Source organism: Barbatula barbatula, assembly GCF_947034865.1.
Source record: "Barbatula barbatula genome assembly, chromosome: 22".
Classification (NCBI taxonomy): Eukaryota; Metazoa; Chordata; class Actinopteri; order Cypriniformes; family Nemacheilidae; genus Barbatula; species Barbatula barbatula.
In genome coordinates, this window is record NC_136785.1 from 4,561,437 (window position 1) to 4,579,464 (window position 18,028).

At 37.8% G+C, this 18,028-nt stretch overlaps 1 protein-coding gene across 1 annotated transcript; it reads right to left on the minus strand.

Moving 5' to 3' along the window:
- Nucleotides 1-329: 329 nt before the first annotated feature.
- On the minus strand, nt 330-17,786 carry npdc1a (neural proliferation, differentiation and control, 1a). The gene is made up of 9 exons (XM_079487229.1): nt 17,402-17,786; nt 8,001-8,159; nt 4,535-4,621; nt 3,943-4,116; nt 3,373-3,439; nt 2,854-2,935; nt 2,607-2,686; nt 2,243-2,342; nt 330-1,845 (listed from the first exon to the last, which is right to left on the minus strand). The coding sequence occupies exons 1-9, from the start codon at nt 17,490-17,492 to the stop codon at nt 1,774-1,776; spliced, it is 912 nt and encodes a 303-aa protein (XP_079343355.1). The 5' UTR covers nt 17,493-17,786; the 3' UTR covers nt 330-1,773.
- Between the last annotated feature and the right edge of the window lie 242 nt (nt 17,787-18,028).

Below are 18,028 nucleotides of genomic sequence, written 5' to 3' on the forward strand. Positions count from 1 at the left end.
CCAATGGCCTTTTGATTGCATTTGACACCCTGCTGACGACCACTGCCTCTCTCCCCACATATCTTGATCGGGTGGCCTATGGCTGCCTTCCTCACCATTCACAATGTTACAATGGCTCTTAATGGCTCTCCCCCATAGGCACCTCATTGAGGCTGGATCTGTGATGGGCTCCTGAACCACACCTTATGGGGCAGTTAAGTGGCCCATTTCAGTTTTTACATGGGGGAGGTTGTCTCGTTCGGTCGAGCTGGTTGAGTTTGAGTCGACAAACAAGCTGTGATTACTTTCAGCAAGAGCGGTGTTTAGTGTGGCATGAACAAAATAAGCTACAAACAAAATAAGTTTTATTTAATAAATAAAAATTACATAAATGTAATATTTGTTGGGGTCCCTAAAACCTACCCAAAGCTAAAGATGTCAAACATTCACTTTAGAATTTTTTTTTTATTAGTTGAAGCAACTGAAGCAAATGTAATTTATTTGTCACTTTTAACACTATAGTTTTGGTCATTTATTTAAAAAGAGATTAAAACATAATCCCTGATTTACATACTGTAAAATAACTATTTTAATAATAATCTTTAATAATTGTTATTTTTAGTCTGAATTTAGCTTTAGAAATATATTTACTTAATTGCCACATACCATCGTAACCACTTATATGAATATTTAGAGACTTCATGCATTTACATTTAGATGTATGGGTGCGAAATAAGACATCTTGTATATATTTGTAGTAAAACAACAGTAGACCTTCAATCTTAACATTTAGAAGTTACCACAGCAATGCTGGTATAGTTAAATTTCATTGTTTTATCTGTCACATGCCATAATAACATTATCACCACACCAGAAAATAGCTCGGTGTGTATCCTACAAAACAAAAAGAAATACTTTATTACACTGTGGATTTATTTGATTTATTTACATTAAAGTGAGTTGAGCACAATAACTTCATAATATCTCTGTTTCATTCCAAGTACTTCTATTCCCAGACACAACCTTTTATATAAAATGATTTAGATCGTTACTTAGGGATAGACTTAAAATATATTAAGAGAAAAGAGATGGAGTAATATTCTTCATATTTCATTGAAGGATGTTTGAACAATAAGGAAAATTAAAGTGACAAATTGGGAGATCTAAACGACTAAACAATATAATATATTACTATCTTGGAGACCACCACTGACAAAGACAACTAAAGTCTGAAAATACAGCAAATTATCTACTGATCAGGTAAAACTAAAAACTGTGATCGAGACCGCTGTGTATTTGTACACAATAATCCCACCACATCACATTTAAAGAGGCAGCGTCAACCAAAACTGATTTACAAAAATAACATCAAGCTCAAGCTTTATATAAAATAGCTTTATATATAGATTCAACTCTAGAGAGGACTGATTTGAAAAGGAATGTGACCGAAAAGTTAGCAAAACTAAGATGTGGAATAAAGAAAGTGCATTAAAATCCAGTCGAGGGTCCAGTGTGAAAAGTCATTTGTATTTGTGCCTCTAAATGAAAAACTCTCAACTACTGCTGTATTCTGTTTTATTTTAATTGATTATTTATCTGCATCATCAGGTGTTAAGTTAAGTTTCCTCTTTAGTTTGTTCTGGTGGTGCTAAGCGAGATGTGTTCCAAATATTCCAGGAAAAGGGGAGTAACACATGTGTTTCCATGTAGGTTCACCCTATGGAGGAATGCTTTAGGCGTGTTAGGTGCGTTGTGTATTATAAAAGTATGCAGGCGTTTGTGTGTGCATCCAGGTCACTTGTGACTTCTCTGGGAGTTTAAGTTGGAGTCATCGAAAAGTGGATTCTTCACCTCCATCTCTCCAGTCTGCAAAAGCAAGCACATTTTTTTAATGGTCTTTAAATGATTCTTCTAAGCTTATGTGTATATGTATAGCAGCACGCATCTTCCCAAATCACTCCGCACGTTTCTATTCTTACTCTTATTCGGGATAATTGAAAAAGATCCCTCCTGTTGTTTCTATATTTAATTTAGGTCTGTCATATAATTAAATTACATTAATTCATCAAAATAATCAACTGAGAAACTGCAGATATGTGTTGTCTGAAGATTCAGAGAGAGCTAAGCAGTTATATAAGTTGTATGGAAAAAGAACAGCGCAAATGGGTGGTAAGGGGGAATGGGGATAACTAAAATAGTTCAAGGTATCATAAAAGTTAAAGGAATCAAAGAAAAAGAGAGTGATGTCAAAGCATCTACGCACCGGTGCCAGTCCAGGACACTCATACACAGTGAAATCGCCCTCTTCGTTTTCTTCTTCTGATGTTGCTCCAGATTCTGAAACTTTAGGCTCTGTTTTGTGCCTGAAACAAAATAAACCATTCAGATACATGCATTTCTTTTTTAGGGTATATTTTGCATTTGTGTGCAATACAGACAAGAAACAAGGAGGATAGACCTCAGGCCTTGACACCACCCATGAGACTTAACAAGACTCGCAATGAATTTCTATGACTGCTTTAACATTTTGTAATACTTGAAACCACTAAGAAACCATTGATTGTGAATAAACGTATTGTTTAATGCTTCTATGAAATGAATTCCAGTATTACTATGCATCAACTTACTTCTCCATTGAGAGCATCTGCTGTTTTTTATGCTGGTAGTGATACATCTGGGCACTTTGAGCCAAAGATTTATCCCCAGACTACGACAAAGAGAGCGAAACAATAAGAGAGTCAGTCTGATATACATTCCAGGTATCTCTTAAATTCAAAAGACATATTGAAGTGAGCTCTTGACTAATGTTAACCAATACTACTTGTATTGGTGTTGGAGATAAAGAACTCTAAAATTCATGAGGGAGGATCTTACAGAGGTGTGATTATTACTGGAGCCTGTAGCTTGAAACGCAGGGTAATCCACCTTCTGAGCCAGATAAGTTTCTCTCTGTGACCTGTAAGGAGCAAACAACAAGAAACACTGATGTTTAGATTGGCATAGAACAAATGTTATGTAATTTCCCAAACATAATTTCTGGTAGACCTCCGCAAAGAATCAATAACTGTTAAGAAGTTTTAATTCATTACAATTAATTTACAATAAAATATGAATATAAATTATCATATACCAAATTATTATAACCAAACAAAGACCGGAATTGAACTTCGGGCCAGACCGATGAAACTATCTATCTATGCGTGTTATTGAAATCTCCTTATTCTTTCATAATTTATTCATCTTTCCTTAGAAAAATTCTCACATTTTTAACATTTAGGCAAGCTATGCAAAAAAAGATGAATTTGAAACTAAATGGTGTGCAAATCATAACGGCTTTTTCATTTCTGGTTAAACGAGTCATTTATCAAATGCAAACTAGCAGACTGATCTTACCGGACCCAGCATACAGCAGCGAGGATGAGAGCCGTAGTTCCCACAATAATGCACAAAGAGATCATCACTGCTCCCATTGAAACAAACGCACACATAATGAGAAGAGAAATGATGAGATGCTGGTCAAAACAAGAACATTTTACATCAGTAAACCCTTCTTTGTGAGGTTGAGTAAACCCAAGGCGACATTTTAAAGAGCGTGCAGCATAAAAATTGATATTTTATATTCAAGTGATCTTAGATTTAAGAACAAGCCATACATTACATTGAGTGGTTATCATGATAAAACATCATATGAGAAGATGCTGTAATAATGGCATCTCTGTCTGGGATGTGGGCCAGCCAAACCCATTGATAAAGTCCAAACAATGTCACAAACATCCTCAGATGAACTGAGAAAACTACATTTCTGAGCACTTTTGTCCCCATCGACTTCAAGGTATATTATCTTGTTGTGTGTTTCTTAGCAATCGAACCCATAACTTTGTCATTGTTAGCATCATGTTCTACTAGTTGATTTACACGATCAGACAACTAAACATCTTGATCTTATCTGTCAGAGACACGTACAGACTAGCAGGCTGTCTCTGGAAGAATGGGGGCTGACGATTGGCCCGTGGCGGTGGGATGAGTCTGTGAGTGGTTTGGGGGGTTTAGGGGTCCGGTGTGTTGGTGTTGATGGGCTGCTGGTCGTGGAGTGAGACAACGGTGACTGGGATTGTGAAGACGACTGTGAATTAGAACCTGAAAAGAGGAAAAAGATTTAGTTTGATCTCATAATCTTTATTTCGTTATATTATTCATAACATTTTGAAATACTTTATAATTGTAAAATAATTATTCCGGGCTCCTGTTTCTTTTTCGTCAAGCTGACATAATTTAGTATCGAATGATTATGAAGGTTTGCTTTCCACCTTTTCTGTGACCTTCACATACAGTTTTTTTCATGGTGTTTGTTTGTTTTTTTCATTGTTGTCATGTAAAACCCTAACGCTTTGGCCACACAGAGCAACCATTATGAGTCACAGCTTTAACGGACACTATAGGTATACTGAAACCGAAACTAGGCTTACATAGAAGAGCGAGTGAGGTGCCTAAAAAGGTTCGACCTGTGTGGGTTTTGTCTGCACGCTGCCCTTAACCACAGTTTAAAAGCAGTTACCTGACTGTTTGACTTCTGAAATTTGCTGCTTGGCAATGACAGAGGACAGATAGTCGATTTCTTCATCAATGTCAGGAGGAGAAGATTCTACATGTAAAAAACACAATAATATATTTTTAGCACATCCATTGTACAGCGATAACATCAGATCATACTTTAATATACATCCCGGTATGGTATGATTACATATTTATATGTCACAGCATAAAAAAAACAAATAATGTAAAACATATCATATACAGCCGTGGAAAAATTAAAGAGACTGGTTTTCTGATATGTGACTATTTATAGCTATGTGTTTAGGCGAAATGTTCACTTTAGTTTTAGTTTGTGAACTACTAACAATATTTCTCCCAAATTTCAATAAAAATGTTGTTTATATTAAAAATATATTGTTTTGTTTTAATCTTGTCATGCTGTCACTCTTTCACATTGCTGTTGGATGACTTGAAGACACTCCTGAGGTTTGCTTTTGTTTTGATTTTGAAATTCAACAAACGGTGGATTGAAATGGCACAAAAATACATCTGCAAATGCTGATTTGAAAAGAAAATTTGGGATGCTCTTTACATTTTTTGCGCGGTTGTGTATCATGCAGACATTCTGAGACCAAAATACTTCTTGTATTCTGGACTGTGTGTGTCCTGAGAGAGTAAGAGTGTGCCAGGGCGTTGTTTGTTTTACACGCTTTAAAAAGAATACAAAGACAGCGCATGGTTTAATGGTACGGTTGGCCAGACAGTAAGCTGCATTCCAAGACTGTAGAAGACCTTCCCCCTGGCAACCAGCCTGACTGTGTGTGTATTTGTGTGTGTGTGGCCAGTGGATGGGGAAACGGGGGAGCATCTCTGCCTTTGCCTGTAGTTCTGTAGAAGATTACAAAATACACATTTTGTATTTCATTATGAATGTGGTCGATACTTTGATCCAAAGTGACTTTTGAATACCAACACACATCTAGTTTAATGGGATAGTTAACCAAAAAATGAAAATTCTGTCATCATTTACTTAAACTTTTGTCATTTTAACCACAAAAGGAGATCTTTAGAAATGCCGGAAACCAAAAAAACAGTTGTACCAGTTGACTTGCATTGGGTTTGTGTCCTTACAATATGTGTATACATATACTTAGAAATGTTTTTTAGGGATTATGGAAATTTTGACTACATAAACCACATGTTTGTTTCAGCCTTTTAGTGCACTAAAGTGATACCAGATCTGAGCTCTTGTTAAAAGGGAAAGTTTATAGTTAGGAACGTATCTGTGTAATCTATAAAAGACTGGCCATCTGCCTGCTGGAACAGGGTTGATGTGATACAACAGCACATATCACTCTCTGCTTTGTTACTGTCTAAACAACCTCACAGCACAAGCTGTATAGTGTCCACCACAGCAGGTGTCAAAGGAGGCGGGACAAAGCATCTGTACTGTAGGATGGGGGTTGATAGAAGTGACAAGTGGATCTGTGTGTGATTTATCCATTAACAGGGGGTTCAGATGACAAAGTGTACACACTGAATAAAACCTGATGTAATTAAAGTATTGAAAGGATTATGAAATCATAATGATGAGTCGATTCTTACGCAGCGTTGTGAAAAAAGGAGTGCGTAAGATGTTTTCTGTGGCTTGTTTAAGAGAGCCGTTCTGTTCTGTTCTGTTACTTTTCTTATGACTGGATGTACAGATTTGGCCGCGCCAAAATTAAATATCACACAGAAAGACCCGAGCCATGTGAATACACCAATATTATAGAGACTTTTCGTATAGCCAGACCGTAGCAACCAAACAGCCTTATGCAAATAAACCACTCACAAATTTGTCTAACAGTACAAAAATAATCTACTGTAATAATAGCCTACTTATATTTCCCTACATCTTTTTTTGTACTTAAATACTGGGGCAATATTCCTGTATGCTCATGCCAATAAAGCTTTGTTTATTCTCAACAAATATTGCACAAAACATAATGTGTTTAGACAAAAGAAAAATAACATATTTTTGGAGTTAAGGGATAGCCAGGTAAACAACTTCATTCAACTTTGCATACTTACTGTTTTATTGACATGTACTTTTGTCTTATTGCCTTTTATCTTATTTAGTATTATTCTCAGGGTAGATAAAATAAGTCTGGCCTAAATTGTAAGTATGTCAAATACTCACAATGCGGTTGGAAGACACCTTTGTGGTTTGTTCATGCTCAAAGTCTAAAAACACTAAATTAAAACCTAGGTAGGCAAGTGTTTTAATCAATTACATTTTAACAAACTTTTAAAGATAAAATTAAACAAATATGATACAAAATACAATAACTACGGTTTCAAACAAAGGTCTATTCAGCTTCTGGGCTTCTTATCTTCAGCTGGGCTTCTAGCATCGGGGTATACTGATGGTCTGCAGTATCCGAGGTGGCTGTCGTATAAGGCATTACTTAAACATAAATTAATAACAATCTAGCAACCGGTCCATTAAACTTGATACACTGGTTAAGAAATAACAAAGATAACAGACAAGTAGGCAAAGTAATTGCACATTCTTGACATTACAAGATAACACACCGATACTTTGTATTATATTAAAATTCTTTAATTCATTAATTTAAGTATTATGTAATTGTCTCAACTTTGTATTAAAAATACATATTGCCTTGTTGGATGTTGTTCTTTGGTATCAATGGGAATCGACTTCAAATGAGTCTTGGACATAATTGTGCTGCCATCTGGTGGTGGTTTTAATAACAACATTGGCAATTTTTCTAAAAGACGAAACACTATAAAGACTCCTCAAAACAGTGTAAAGTGTTTACGGAATATGCATGATTCACAAACATATTTAAGCAAAGCGCAAAAATATTCTTGTCTGTCATTGCCATAATTCATTAATGTCAGTGCTTCAGTACTAGCAAGTATTTACTAACTGAAGTCATGATCTTCACTGCCTGGCTCTCTCTCGCTCTCGCTCTCGCTCTCGCTCTCTCGCTCTCTCGCTCTCTCGCTCTCTCGCTCTCTCGCTCTCTCGCTCTCTCGCTCTCTCGCTCTCTCGCTCTCTCGCTCTCTCTCGCTCTCTCTCTCTCTCTCTCTCTCTCTCTCTCTCGCTCTCTCGCTCTCTCTCTCTCTCGCTCTCTCGCTCTCTCTCTCTCTCGCTCTCTCTCTCGCTCTCTCTCTCTCTCTCTCTCTCTCTCTCTCTCTCTCTCTCTCTCTCTCTCTCTCTCTCTCTCTCTCTCTCTCTCTCTCTCTCTCTCTCTCGCTCTCTCTCTCGCTCTCTCTCTCGCTCTCTCTCTCGCTCTCTCTCTGACTCATGTATGAGTCAGAAGAGCCTGACTCATACATGAAAAGAAAGCGACAGATTAGACAATGACATGTCAGGGGATCATCACCCACAACTTATTTGCATGATGCCACAGCATCACTGTCCGTGAAACTACAAGAAATTGTATGTGATACAGGGGACGTGAGAAGAGATTTCATACCTTGGAGGTGCTGTTGTGGATGATGTCTCCTAGGAACAACGCATTGTGCCATTTCATCTTCCTCCAATGGGGAGAGGCAGGGACCACAGTGGGAAGAGCCATGATTGCAGAAGTGCCGCCCTATCCTGGCACAGTCAATGTGGTCGGGGCACTTGTTAGCTGGAATAAAACAAAACACAGAATCCTGTTAAAAGAATAAAGAGTGTAGTATTGCTATATAGAAATCAACATAAAATGTATCAACAACTTATTAGGTCATTTCTCACGACGCTCTTTAAGAAAGATGCTTCGAAAGGTTCATATTTTGGTTTCTATAAAGAACCTTTAACATCTGAAGGAAGTTTCCGTTTCGAAAAAGGTTCTTTGTGACGAAAAAAGGTTTTTTGGATTATAAAAATGTAGGAAAGAGATGGCTCTTTAAAGAACCTTCAGCTGAATATTTCTTTGTGGAACCACAAATGGTTCTTCTATAGCATCGGTGTGAAGAACCTTTTAAGCACCTTTATTTTTAAGAGTGAACATGCTTGATTTTAAAGAGATTGTAGTAAAAAAATGCTTCATGGAACTGCAAAAATTCATGCATTTTTGCTTTCCTCCAAAACAACAATTTTGCGAAACAATTATTCACAAAAAGCGATACATCACAGTTTAGGGAATTTATCGCTGACATAACTGTAATATTACTCCGAATCAAAACATGCAAATGAAGTGTTTATCATCACATAACACGTGATGTGTCTGAATGTTTACATGCCTTAAAATCAATATGCATTAGTTCACCAGGTGTTACTGACAGCTGCAGTAAATGTTATTCCTGCCATTAAAATACATTATATCGTCCGAAGCCCCACCTGCATTCAGTCACATGTTATGGTTCTGTTATTAGTGTTGTCGACATTCATAACTTTTGTTTTAACTATGGCACAGGTTGAAATATTGAATGCAGTAAATCTAGCAACTCGCACAAGATCATCACCTGAAAGTTGCACGACATAACATACAGATGCGCTCTCTGGGCTTGCATAGAAGCACAACACGATTTTAATGCTCAAATACTTCATCTCTTCTAAGATACTGTATTTCAATTGCCCAATGACATCATCACTATTCAACAATTCAATGAGTCTCATGTCCTTTACTGAATCTCATTCCCTCTAGTGAAGTTTCCATAGGTAGTACAAAAGAGCACTTAAATGACTCAAATTAGCATCTTATTTGCAAATTCTCTGATTTATCAGCTATAATAAATAACTCTGTGATGATATTTTCTCGAATGTCTTTCATCTCTCCTCATGTTTTGTAAATCCCTCAAATTTCTCTCTAATTCTAATTCAGTCTCTGTGGGGAGGTTCGGCTCTTGGCGGAGGGTAAAGAAGGAAAGGTCCGTGTGATGAAACCGTACAGGATATTTTATTGTGGATTAAGGCAGTTTAGCACAACCCGCTGAAAGAATAACTCATAAAAAGTTTAAAATAATATTTTGAAGGAACAACGCTGCAAATGAAGCAGGCATAAGTCTAAATAACATTTTTAATATTAACTCAAATATAAAGTTGATTGGAAATAATAAGAAAGATCACATCGTACTGCTTTGAGAGGGGCGGTCTTTGTTGAGCTCCGTTGTCATGGAAACAGCATCTTCAGGGCCGTGGTCAACACAGAGCCATTGAGAGAAAGAGTTGCTTCAACTCCGTTGACTCCAGGTTTTTCACAGCAATGGCGGCTCATGGAGGCTCTCAATAGTTCCCGGAAGTTGCTAGTAACGCAAGGAGCTGCGGCTAAACAGACCAACTTTTAACCCATTTAAAAACGCAACTCATGTAATAAATAAAAAGATGAAAGAAATTAAGCATTTAAAGAGAAAACAACTTCCTGGAACTATCTGAAGGCTTCATGATCCCTGAACATTTTGAACTTCCGTTGGTGCAACTTGCTATCTCAATGGCTCTGGGTCAACGTGGCACCTTCACCAGGAGTTTTGTATTGTTTGACTGGTCAGTCTCTCTGACATCATCTTGTTGACGTCAGTAAAAAACCCACTGTGTGTATCATCCTAATGACACATAATGATCCATCCGAAGGCTTTTTACCGATTCAAAAGAGTATGAAGCTAAGAACAGCTCGTTCTTAATGGAGACTAGAGTTAAAATAACAGCAGGACTGTGCAGGGACACGTAATCTGTGTAATTGGTGCCATTAAAAATGGCGCACACATCTTCGGTCTGACCTGTTGCGCAATACACATTTTTAAATAAAAGGTTATATGGACATTCTTATGGGAATCGTTTCTAGGCAACACTACTTTGTAAAAGAGCAGTTATGAATCCACTTAAGAAAGTGCTTTTTTTTACAAGCCTACCAAAGAATTCTTGTTTTCACACGTATACACATAGAAACAGCATTTGTAGGATTTCACAAAACAACAGTCAATAATATAAAGTCAACACAAGAATTCACAAGAAGAGACCTAAGAATTACTGACTAATGAGGTGCAACTGTACGTGACTGATGCACGTTTCTCTGAACGCCCTGCTGTGCCGCCCACCTCCAGACAGTCAGAGAGATTGATTTACACAACCAAACAATGGGAGAAAATCAGATTAGAGTGGTGTTATGAACACATCCCTCTTTTCAGTTGAAAGGGCCCTCTTACTATTGATCTGCAACATCCTTAGTGTCTCTGGATGGACAGGAGAGATGCTTTGATCGCCAGATCAGTCCATCACCAAAACATCAATGACATAAAACTGATCAAAGTCAAATCTGGCAGACCTCTTTATTATATTCCAGCTCTCTGAAACCATAATTAAGGCTCCTAGAGGAAACCCATCCATTTTTCTGTTGTGACATCATTAAACAGCAAAAAATATCTATTTACGTTTAAAGCTGCTTAAAAATGTTTCAAACAAGGGTTGGGAATCATAAAATATTTTCCAATTCTGGAATCAGAACTTGATATGAAATAAAAATTTCGACTCCTGTGCGCGCTTTTTAAACTATGGTAATACAGATCGCAGGCTAAATTACCATACAGGTTGATATCTTAATGTTTTACTTAATTTTTTACAACTTTGGAAGCGAAACTGGTTATCGATAAGCAGAATTAGACGTGGTGCATTCATACAAAACACTCTCACAAATGCGATCATGTGACATGATGATTCATCCAATCAGATTGATGTATTGCCTTGGGTCTGTTGTTTTTGTTACTGTACTGAACTTATTGTTTCTTACTTGTTAAAAACGAATATATTCTGGATAGCATTTGTTATTTAAATAACTTTATGTGATGTAAATCATTTATCGACTTAAAAACCAAAATATGACAATTACGGGATGGTTCATGGGTCAGATGTACAGATAAAAGTCTTCCTAAAGTAGTTATTATTTGGCAATGATAATATTTGCATTGCTCATTAAACGAGAGAGCACAATAAGAAATGAAAGATTGTTGGCACTTTGTTCAACAGTGTCTCTTCTTCTCATCATATCACATCAAACTTCACAAGACCAAAATAAAAGCTCCAAATCCAGAGTGAGAAAACAGATTGTTAAAGCCTGTCGCTGTAAATCGCTGAGCATCTGCCGTTCCAAGGAAGATAGCACACCGTTATGTAACAGCATATCTTAATCTGGATGAAAAATGAATATTCTAACCATCTGCTCCTGGCTCAGAAATCATTAACTAGGCCCAGAGCAGGAAGAAAGCCAACACCAGCGCAGAATTACACCATGGGAACAGGTACACACTTACGTGGCAATGTGTACAGTGTTCATTTACTTCATGAGGGAAGAATGTGAATCATAACTGGGCGACAAATGTAGGAAGATCTGTTGAGAACCAGCTACAGTGGATTGAATTCTCAACTGGTTGTTTTGCGGCAGTGTTGAGTGATGAACAGGAAGTCAGGGAAGGATAAGGGGAAACTGCCATTGTGTGGACTTCCTGTGGCCCGGCTTAAACTCGAGCAGTGTACCAGCTCTCTTGCCTGCTCTTGACTTTGCATGAATGGCTTGTCAAATAATCTGCCTCATGCTAGCTCGGCTTGTTCAGGTGCATCTCATCTTACCAAACACACTTCTTAGCGGGGGGCGTTTACATGAGAAATTCTGTCCAAAAACAGTTCAATGGAATGGGACAAAATGTAGAAAACAGTAATAAAAATATGCAGATAAACTACCCTATCTCACAAAATCAACTGGTCAGACAACTGGTCAATCCTCATGATACACCCCAAACCAAATAACAAGATAGGATCTATTGTAAGGCATTATAAAACCTTAAGTTTTTATAGAAGACAAGTCTGTCTAAGATCTATGGGCTCTCAACTAATAAAACTGGTTTCCAGTTTCTGCCCATTTGGCTCTTTCTCACTCTCATTACTGATTAACTTTCATGGGAATGGGCTGGTACGTCAGTTGCTATGGAAACCACACCATCCTGTTAACGCCGACCACTTTGTTGAGAGCTAATGCGATTACTAGATTGTACTTAACAGCAACCATGTCTGACAATTGGCGTTTCCTTGAGACGTACAAGTATGGTAAAGGAATATTTCATATTGACGGTGCTAGTAGCATGCATGAAAATATACAAACTAGTATGGTCAAGTTTTGAAACGGTTTCTGCGAGCATATGGCATTGCTTCATTCTACGTGAATAGTGCATTAAGGAGGTAACTTAGTTTCATAGTTCAATCTAATACCATCACTGAACTGTATTTTTGTATATGAATATTCATATATTTGAAAATGTATTTACCCCCCTTTATCTAGTCACATATCTATCAACATATAAAACTCATTTTTTATATGTTTTTATAATTTTATCATTTACTGATAAAATTGTAAAAAGGAACTTTCTTACTGTACACACATTCTATGCAATCATAACCTAGTAACCCTCAAAACTGAAGTTTGCTATTACAATGTTTATTAGAGATGCACCAATATATCGGCAAATAATTTCTATCGGGTCAATAAAAGCAATTTTTTATACCGATAGTTTAAAAACAGCTGATGATCAGGGTCGATATATCCTGTCAATCAAAAGAGGACAGGAAAATGCAATTCATTCGTGCTCTGTATATAAAAAAAACGTTAAGAAACTTCACCAGTATGATATGAAATATTAATAGTCATTGTATGAATAATTAATAGGGATGGACCGAAACCGAAAATAGCAAAAAAAAGCATGTTTGGTGTCCGGTGAATAAGTGAAATGGCCGAATAAATTTGATCTGATCAAGCAGCAACCAGCGCAGAGAGGCAGAGAGGCAGAGAGAGAAAGATAGAGAGACGGTTTTTAAAGTTATATTGTATTGTATTGTATTGAAAAGCAAGACAAAACATAAAAAGCTCATTTTGACCTTTCCGTTTTTTTGCACCAATTTTCATTTTGGTGCATCCCTAATTAATAACGCTCAGAAAGTTAAGAAATATTCATTTAATCTTCAAAATCGGTATCGGCAGATATCACTCCGAAAAACCTGCTATCTTGGAGAAATCTAGTATCAGTGCATCTCTAATTTTTATATTTTATAATGAATAGGAATGGGGCAGAAGGTAAGGTAGTAGAGTATGCAGTGTGCTGCACTTCATTTGCACAGAGTAATTGATAACAGCTGGTTGTAGGATCAACATTTGAATAATAGCAAAACATTGAATAGTAAGAAGGTCTGTGACACTTTTAACGGGGAAGGGATCCAAAGGACGACAAAAACTGACGGAACAATACTATTCTACACTCACTATTGGCCACCATTCAGCAATACAGTAGACGATGGGATAACTGTATTGTTATAATGAAAAATGGTTCATGCTACATCACAAGTCAGAGTGCTCTGTGATGAAAACTGTCTGTCTTGGCTAATACGTCTTTTAAATTGGGTTTTAAGGACAGCACGAATCTATATTATTCCCAGAAGATCCAAATGTCCCTTCCGCAACCCAGTAAGTAAACTCTGTGTGTTTGCTCAACGCCTAAGGGTGTGTTTGGATCTGAGAGTTCATATTTAAACATGCATGTTATGTTTGGTTTCGTCTTAAACGCCTAAGCAGGACACACTTTGAGCAAGCAAAGCAATATATTCTTAACCTAAGAGACCCATACCACTATTCAAAATACTAAAAGGAAAGAAAACCAATCAGTCACGAGTCAAGACTCACGACCCACTTCCATGAGACATGGCGAATGTCTCCCTACTTTCCTCAAACTACTTTAATTTTGGTTTATACACACAATATACACTAAGTTATTGATTTATATACTCATACGTCTCATGGCCTGATGTCAGATGAACAGGAATGTACCTGAATGTACAAATCTACATATGATACCAAGGCAACCCAATATTGGCGCAGGTGTTTCGTTCTCATCCAGGGGAGCGGAATTATTCAGCCATCTGCCAGAGATAAGCCACCAATCTTAATGTTTCTACCCATCACTACGGCACACCAAGCTGCTTCCATATCTCTGTAGCTCTAGACCCTCACGTCCCCCTGAGAGGACAAGCACAGGGTCCAATTCCACACAGTTGCCACAGCAACGCTGCTAACCTTTTCTCAATTCAATCCGTCACCTCCGAGAAGAGGGAGTCAGGGCTGAGACTACAACTCACACTATCCACACACATCTTATGTAAGTGCGTTACGAAGCAAGAACCGCCACATAATGAAAAGAGATCTGAAACGGCAGGGTTGCTCTTTATCACGTTCAATTTTGCACTCTGTAGGTTTGGGGTTAAGGTGCCATTCAAGTTTACATTTAGTCATTTAGCAGACGCTTTTATCCAAACCGACCTACAAAGAGTTCGCGGAGCAATAAGCGTTATGTCATACAAAGAGCAATAGTACAATAGGTGCTAATACAAGTTGAAGAAAAGCTGGAAACGCACTTGTATTTGCTATCGTGTGTGAACTAAAACATCAATATTCCACTCAACTATGTCAAAGCGGATTTGAAACGCACGAGTAAACCGAGTCATCTGACAATGGAGAGAGATAAGAGTTTTAAAAAGAGGGATTAAAAGAGTTTGCGGTTCAAAACTAAATAGGACAAAGAACAAAAACCTTTCCTGCTAACTTAAAAACATTTCCGTGTAAACAAAACTGTATGATCATGCATGTTAAATAAAATACACAAACACACATATATAAGTTAACTGTTTTTTAAGTAATATAGTTCGTGAATTGCACTATGGACACAGTATTGGGTTTTATAAACTCTTCAGGTGGCTTTGTTCACCTGTGCAAAACAGACTTGATTATTCTGCTCACCATCTGTGAAATATCTGCATGGCCGGCGGCACTAAACACAGGCCTTTCTTCCTGAGAGGAATATAAAATCTACGCTCGTGATCTGATAACCAACAGCCTGAGGGAGGTTCACACTGAAGGCGGACTCTCTTTTAAGAAGCAACACGGTAGGGAAAACAAACAATCTACTTTAGAATGGAAAACGTACATAAACAGCACTGGGAGGTGAGATTAGATGAGAGAGATAAAGAGGGGAACACAATCTTTCCACAGCTCAGTCTCTGGACATGTAAGGCTTCACTGAAATTCACAGAATACTTGCACCTGTTGATATTCAAGTCCGTAAAGTCAAAGTCCATCATATGAATAGCAAAACTTTGTTTGACCCAATGCACAAGCTATTAATACATCTTTAGGCTTAAGCCGCAGGTATACTTGATTTTCCGCAACCGTCTCATGCACGGACAATTTCGACACATGCGCAATACAAATGAGTACGTATACTCCACCGGACCATCGGAGGGCCGCACTGAGCTGCGTTATTCACAGGCCCACTGCAAATGAATGATGGAAGAAGTGTGGCTTCACCATTGCGTATGATAAAGATAACAATTGGCCGCACTGAACAAATGCTTGTTCTCCATAATACTCAAACTCGTGCACAAAAAATGGTTGTGGTGTTTTGGCTCCTCCGCTTCAGCGGGTTGCTTTAGTGTCGGCCTTCTTCGACAACTGCACACCGCAAACTTTCCGTGTGTGTATTGCCACCTAGTGGGCTCTTAACATTTTCTCACGCATGCGCTGTTGTACGAATTTCATGTGCGGACGTCTGCGGACCCTTCTGATGACGAAAATCGCAGCATGTGGACGGCGCGCAAACGCGGTCGGACGGACTATACCTGCGTCTTTAGTATAACGTCATTGGGTTTTTCAAATGTTGATAGATAGTATGTAGGGTTGATAGCTGATCTATGCATAGTACAGTTTTATAAAAGTGAACTGCACAAATTGGTCAAAAAAAGTCACATTGTGATCTAAAAAATATTGTGATTCGAAGTGTGATGTGATAACCATTCAACATGTAATATTGCTGCTCAATTCAGGTATAAAATTACTTTGAAAACGACGTACTAAATATAGTTGACAGCATTAGCCAATAACCAATATAATACACCGAAATGTTAAATTATGGTAAAGAACAAAGTTTGCATTGTGCCAATGTCCAGCTGACATAATTCCCACAGATGTCCACAAGAAAAGCCAGGACGTACTTATCGTGTTTTCCATAATTACGAAAACACACAGATCACAAAGCTAACAAAGAACCTCAAAATCTAAATGTAAGCCATCGATCAGAATACTTCGAACAATAAAGTACAACACAAGGAGCCAAAACAAGTTGCTCAACCTGTAACATATTAGCAATAAAAATCGTTAATGTCTCAACTGTTTCTCCCAAATATGAATGAGATTAAATGGAAACTGTCACGCGTTGTTTCAGAAGAGATCTCAACAATATCTTAATCTGTATTCAGATTTGTCAAGACACCAATGACCACAATCAAAAGTCGGATATTTCAACAAACTTGAACAAAACCTGTAAACATGTATAACCCAGTTTACTAATATCTCCAAATGAATTATGTAGCTCTCCTGGTGTAATATCTGGAAAATGCTGAAAAATAAAAAACAGCTGAAACTTTTCAAAGGTTGTACAAGCAAACACAAACTGCTTTTGAAATTCACTTTCAGATTTCTTCGGATGAAAGCATTATTTCAATTAAATAAATTGGAAAGCAAATACCAGCATAATAAGGAAATTCCTTGTTTGTTTCACCTGCACTGGTTCAACCGGATCAAAGTTTACACATTGGCAAACTAATAGGCAAACTTGGCATTCACACAACCACAGACATGTAATAAAATAAACAACTTGACCAAACTAAAGACATTCACAACGATGTCAACTTTAAGCTTTGGAGGTCAAACGGCATGCAACAAAAGTTACGCAATATAAAGTCATTTAAATGTGTTTTTCTTCGTTATGTATCAAGTATACAGTCTTAAAAGATTCCCTGTGCTGTAAACGAGTTGTCAAAAGCGTCTTTGTTACTACCATATGTCAGATAGCCGGAGAGTCGTACCTGGCATACTCGCACCGACGCCCGCGAGGATTGCGCAGAGAAGGACCCTGGGCAGCAGACCAGAGGCCCGGGATCTCGTAAAAAACAACATCCTTTAGTGCTTCTCAAGTCCAGTACAGCTTATGAAAGCTCCGGGCTGTCATTATCTCATTTGTTATGGTAGGATAGACTAGAAGATGGAGAGGGGCAAGCCGGCTCGAATAAAAATAGGAGCGACTCGAGTTGCGTGCTTGGCAGCCTGAGCCTGTCGATGATAAGCCGCTGTTCGTGTGGTACAGAGCTAAAGATAGAGGAGAGAGATCGCTGCAGGGAGGAGGAGGAGGAGCAACTCAGCTGATAGACGCACTACAGGAGAGATTAGGCAGGATGAGACAGTTCGTGACGCAATGACGCAGCCTTACGTGTGACATGTTTTTTTTATCTCAGGTGAGGGAACAGGTGGTCACGAAACCGTTTTTTGTGATCTAAGAAATAAAACATTAAAGTTTTCCCTAATGTAAACTTTTGTATTATTTCTGTGACGATCTTATGTCAGTTTTTAATTGTAATGTATTTTCTACTTGTTTTTTATTTGACTGTAAAGAAAAACACGCCCTGTCATTTAAATTCTATCAGCATTTGAGCTTT

Bases quoted from the DNA above. Each gene is read 5' to 3' on its own strand.
- npdc1a (XM_079487229.1), bottom strand. From the start codon at position 17,492: ATGTTGTTTTTTACGAGATCCCGGGCCTCTGGTCTGCTGCCCAGGGTC. The intron at 4,117-4,534 runs GTAACTGCTTTT...TCCTCTTTTCAG, and splicing joins TTCAGAAGTCAAACAGTCAG to GTTCTAATTCACAGTCGTCT. The intron at 2,343-2,606 runs GTAAGTTGATGC...ATTTTGTTTCAG, and splicing joins CAGATGCTCTCAATGGAGAA to GCACAAAACAGAGCCTAAAG.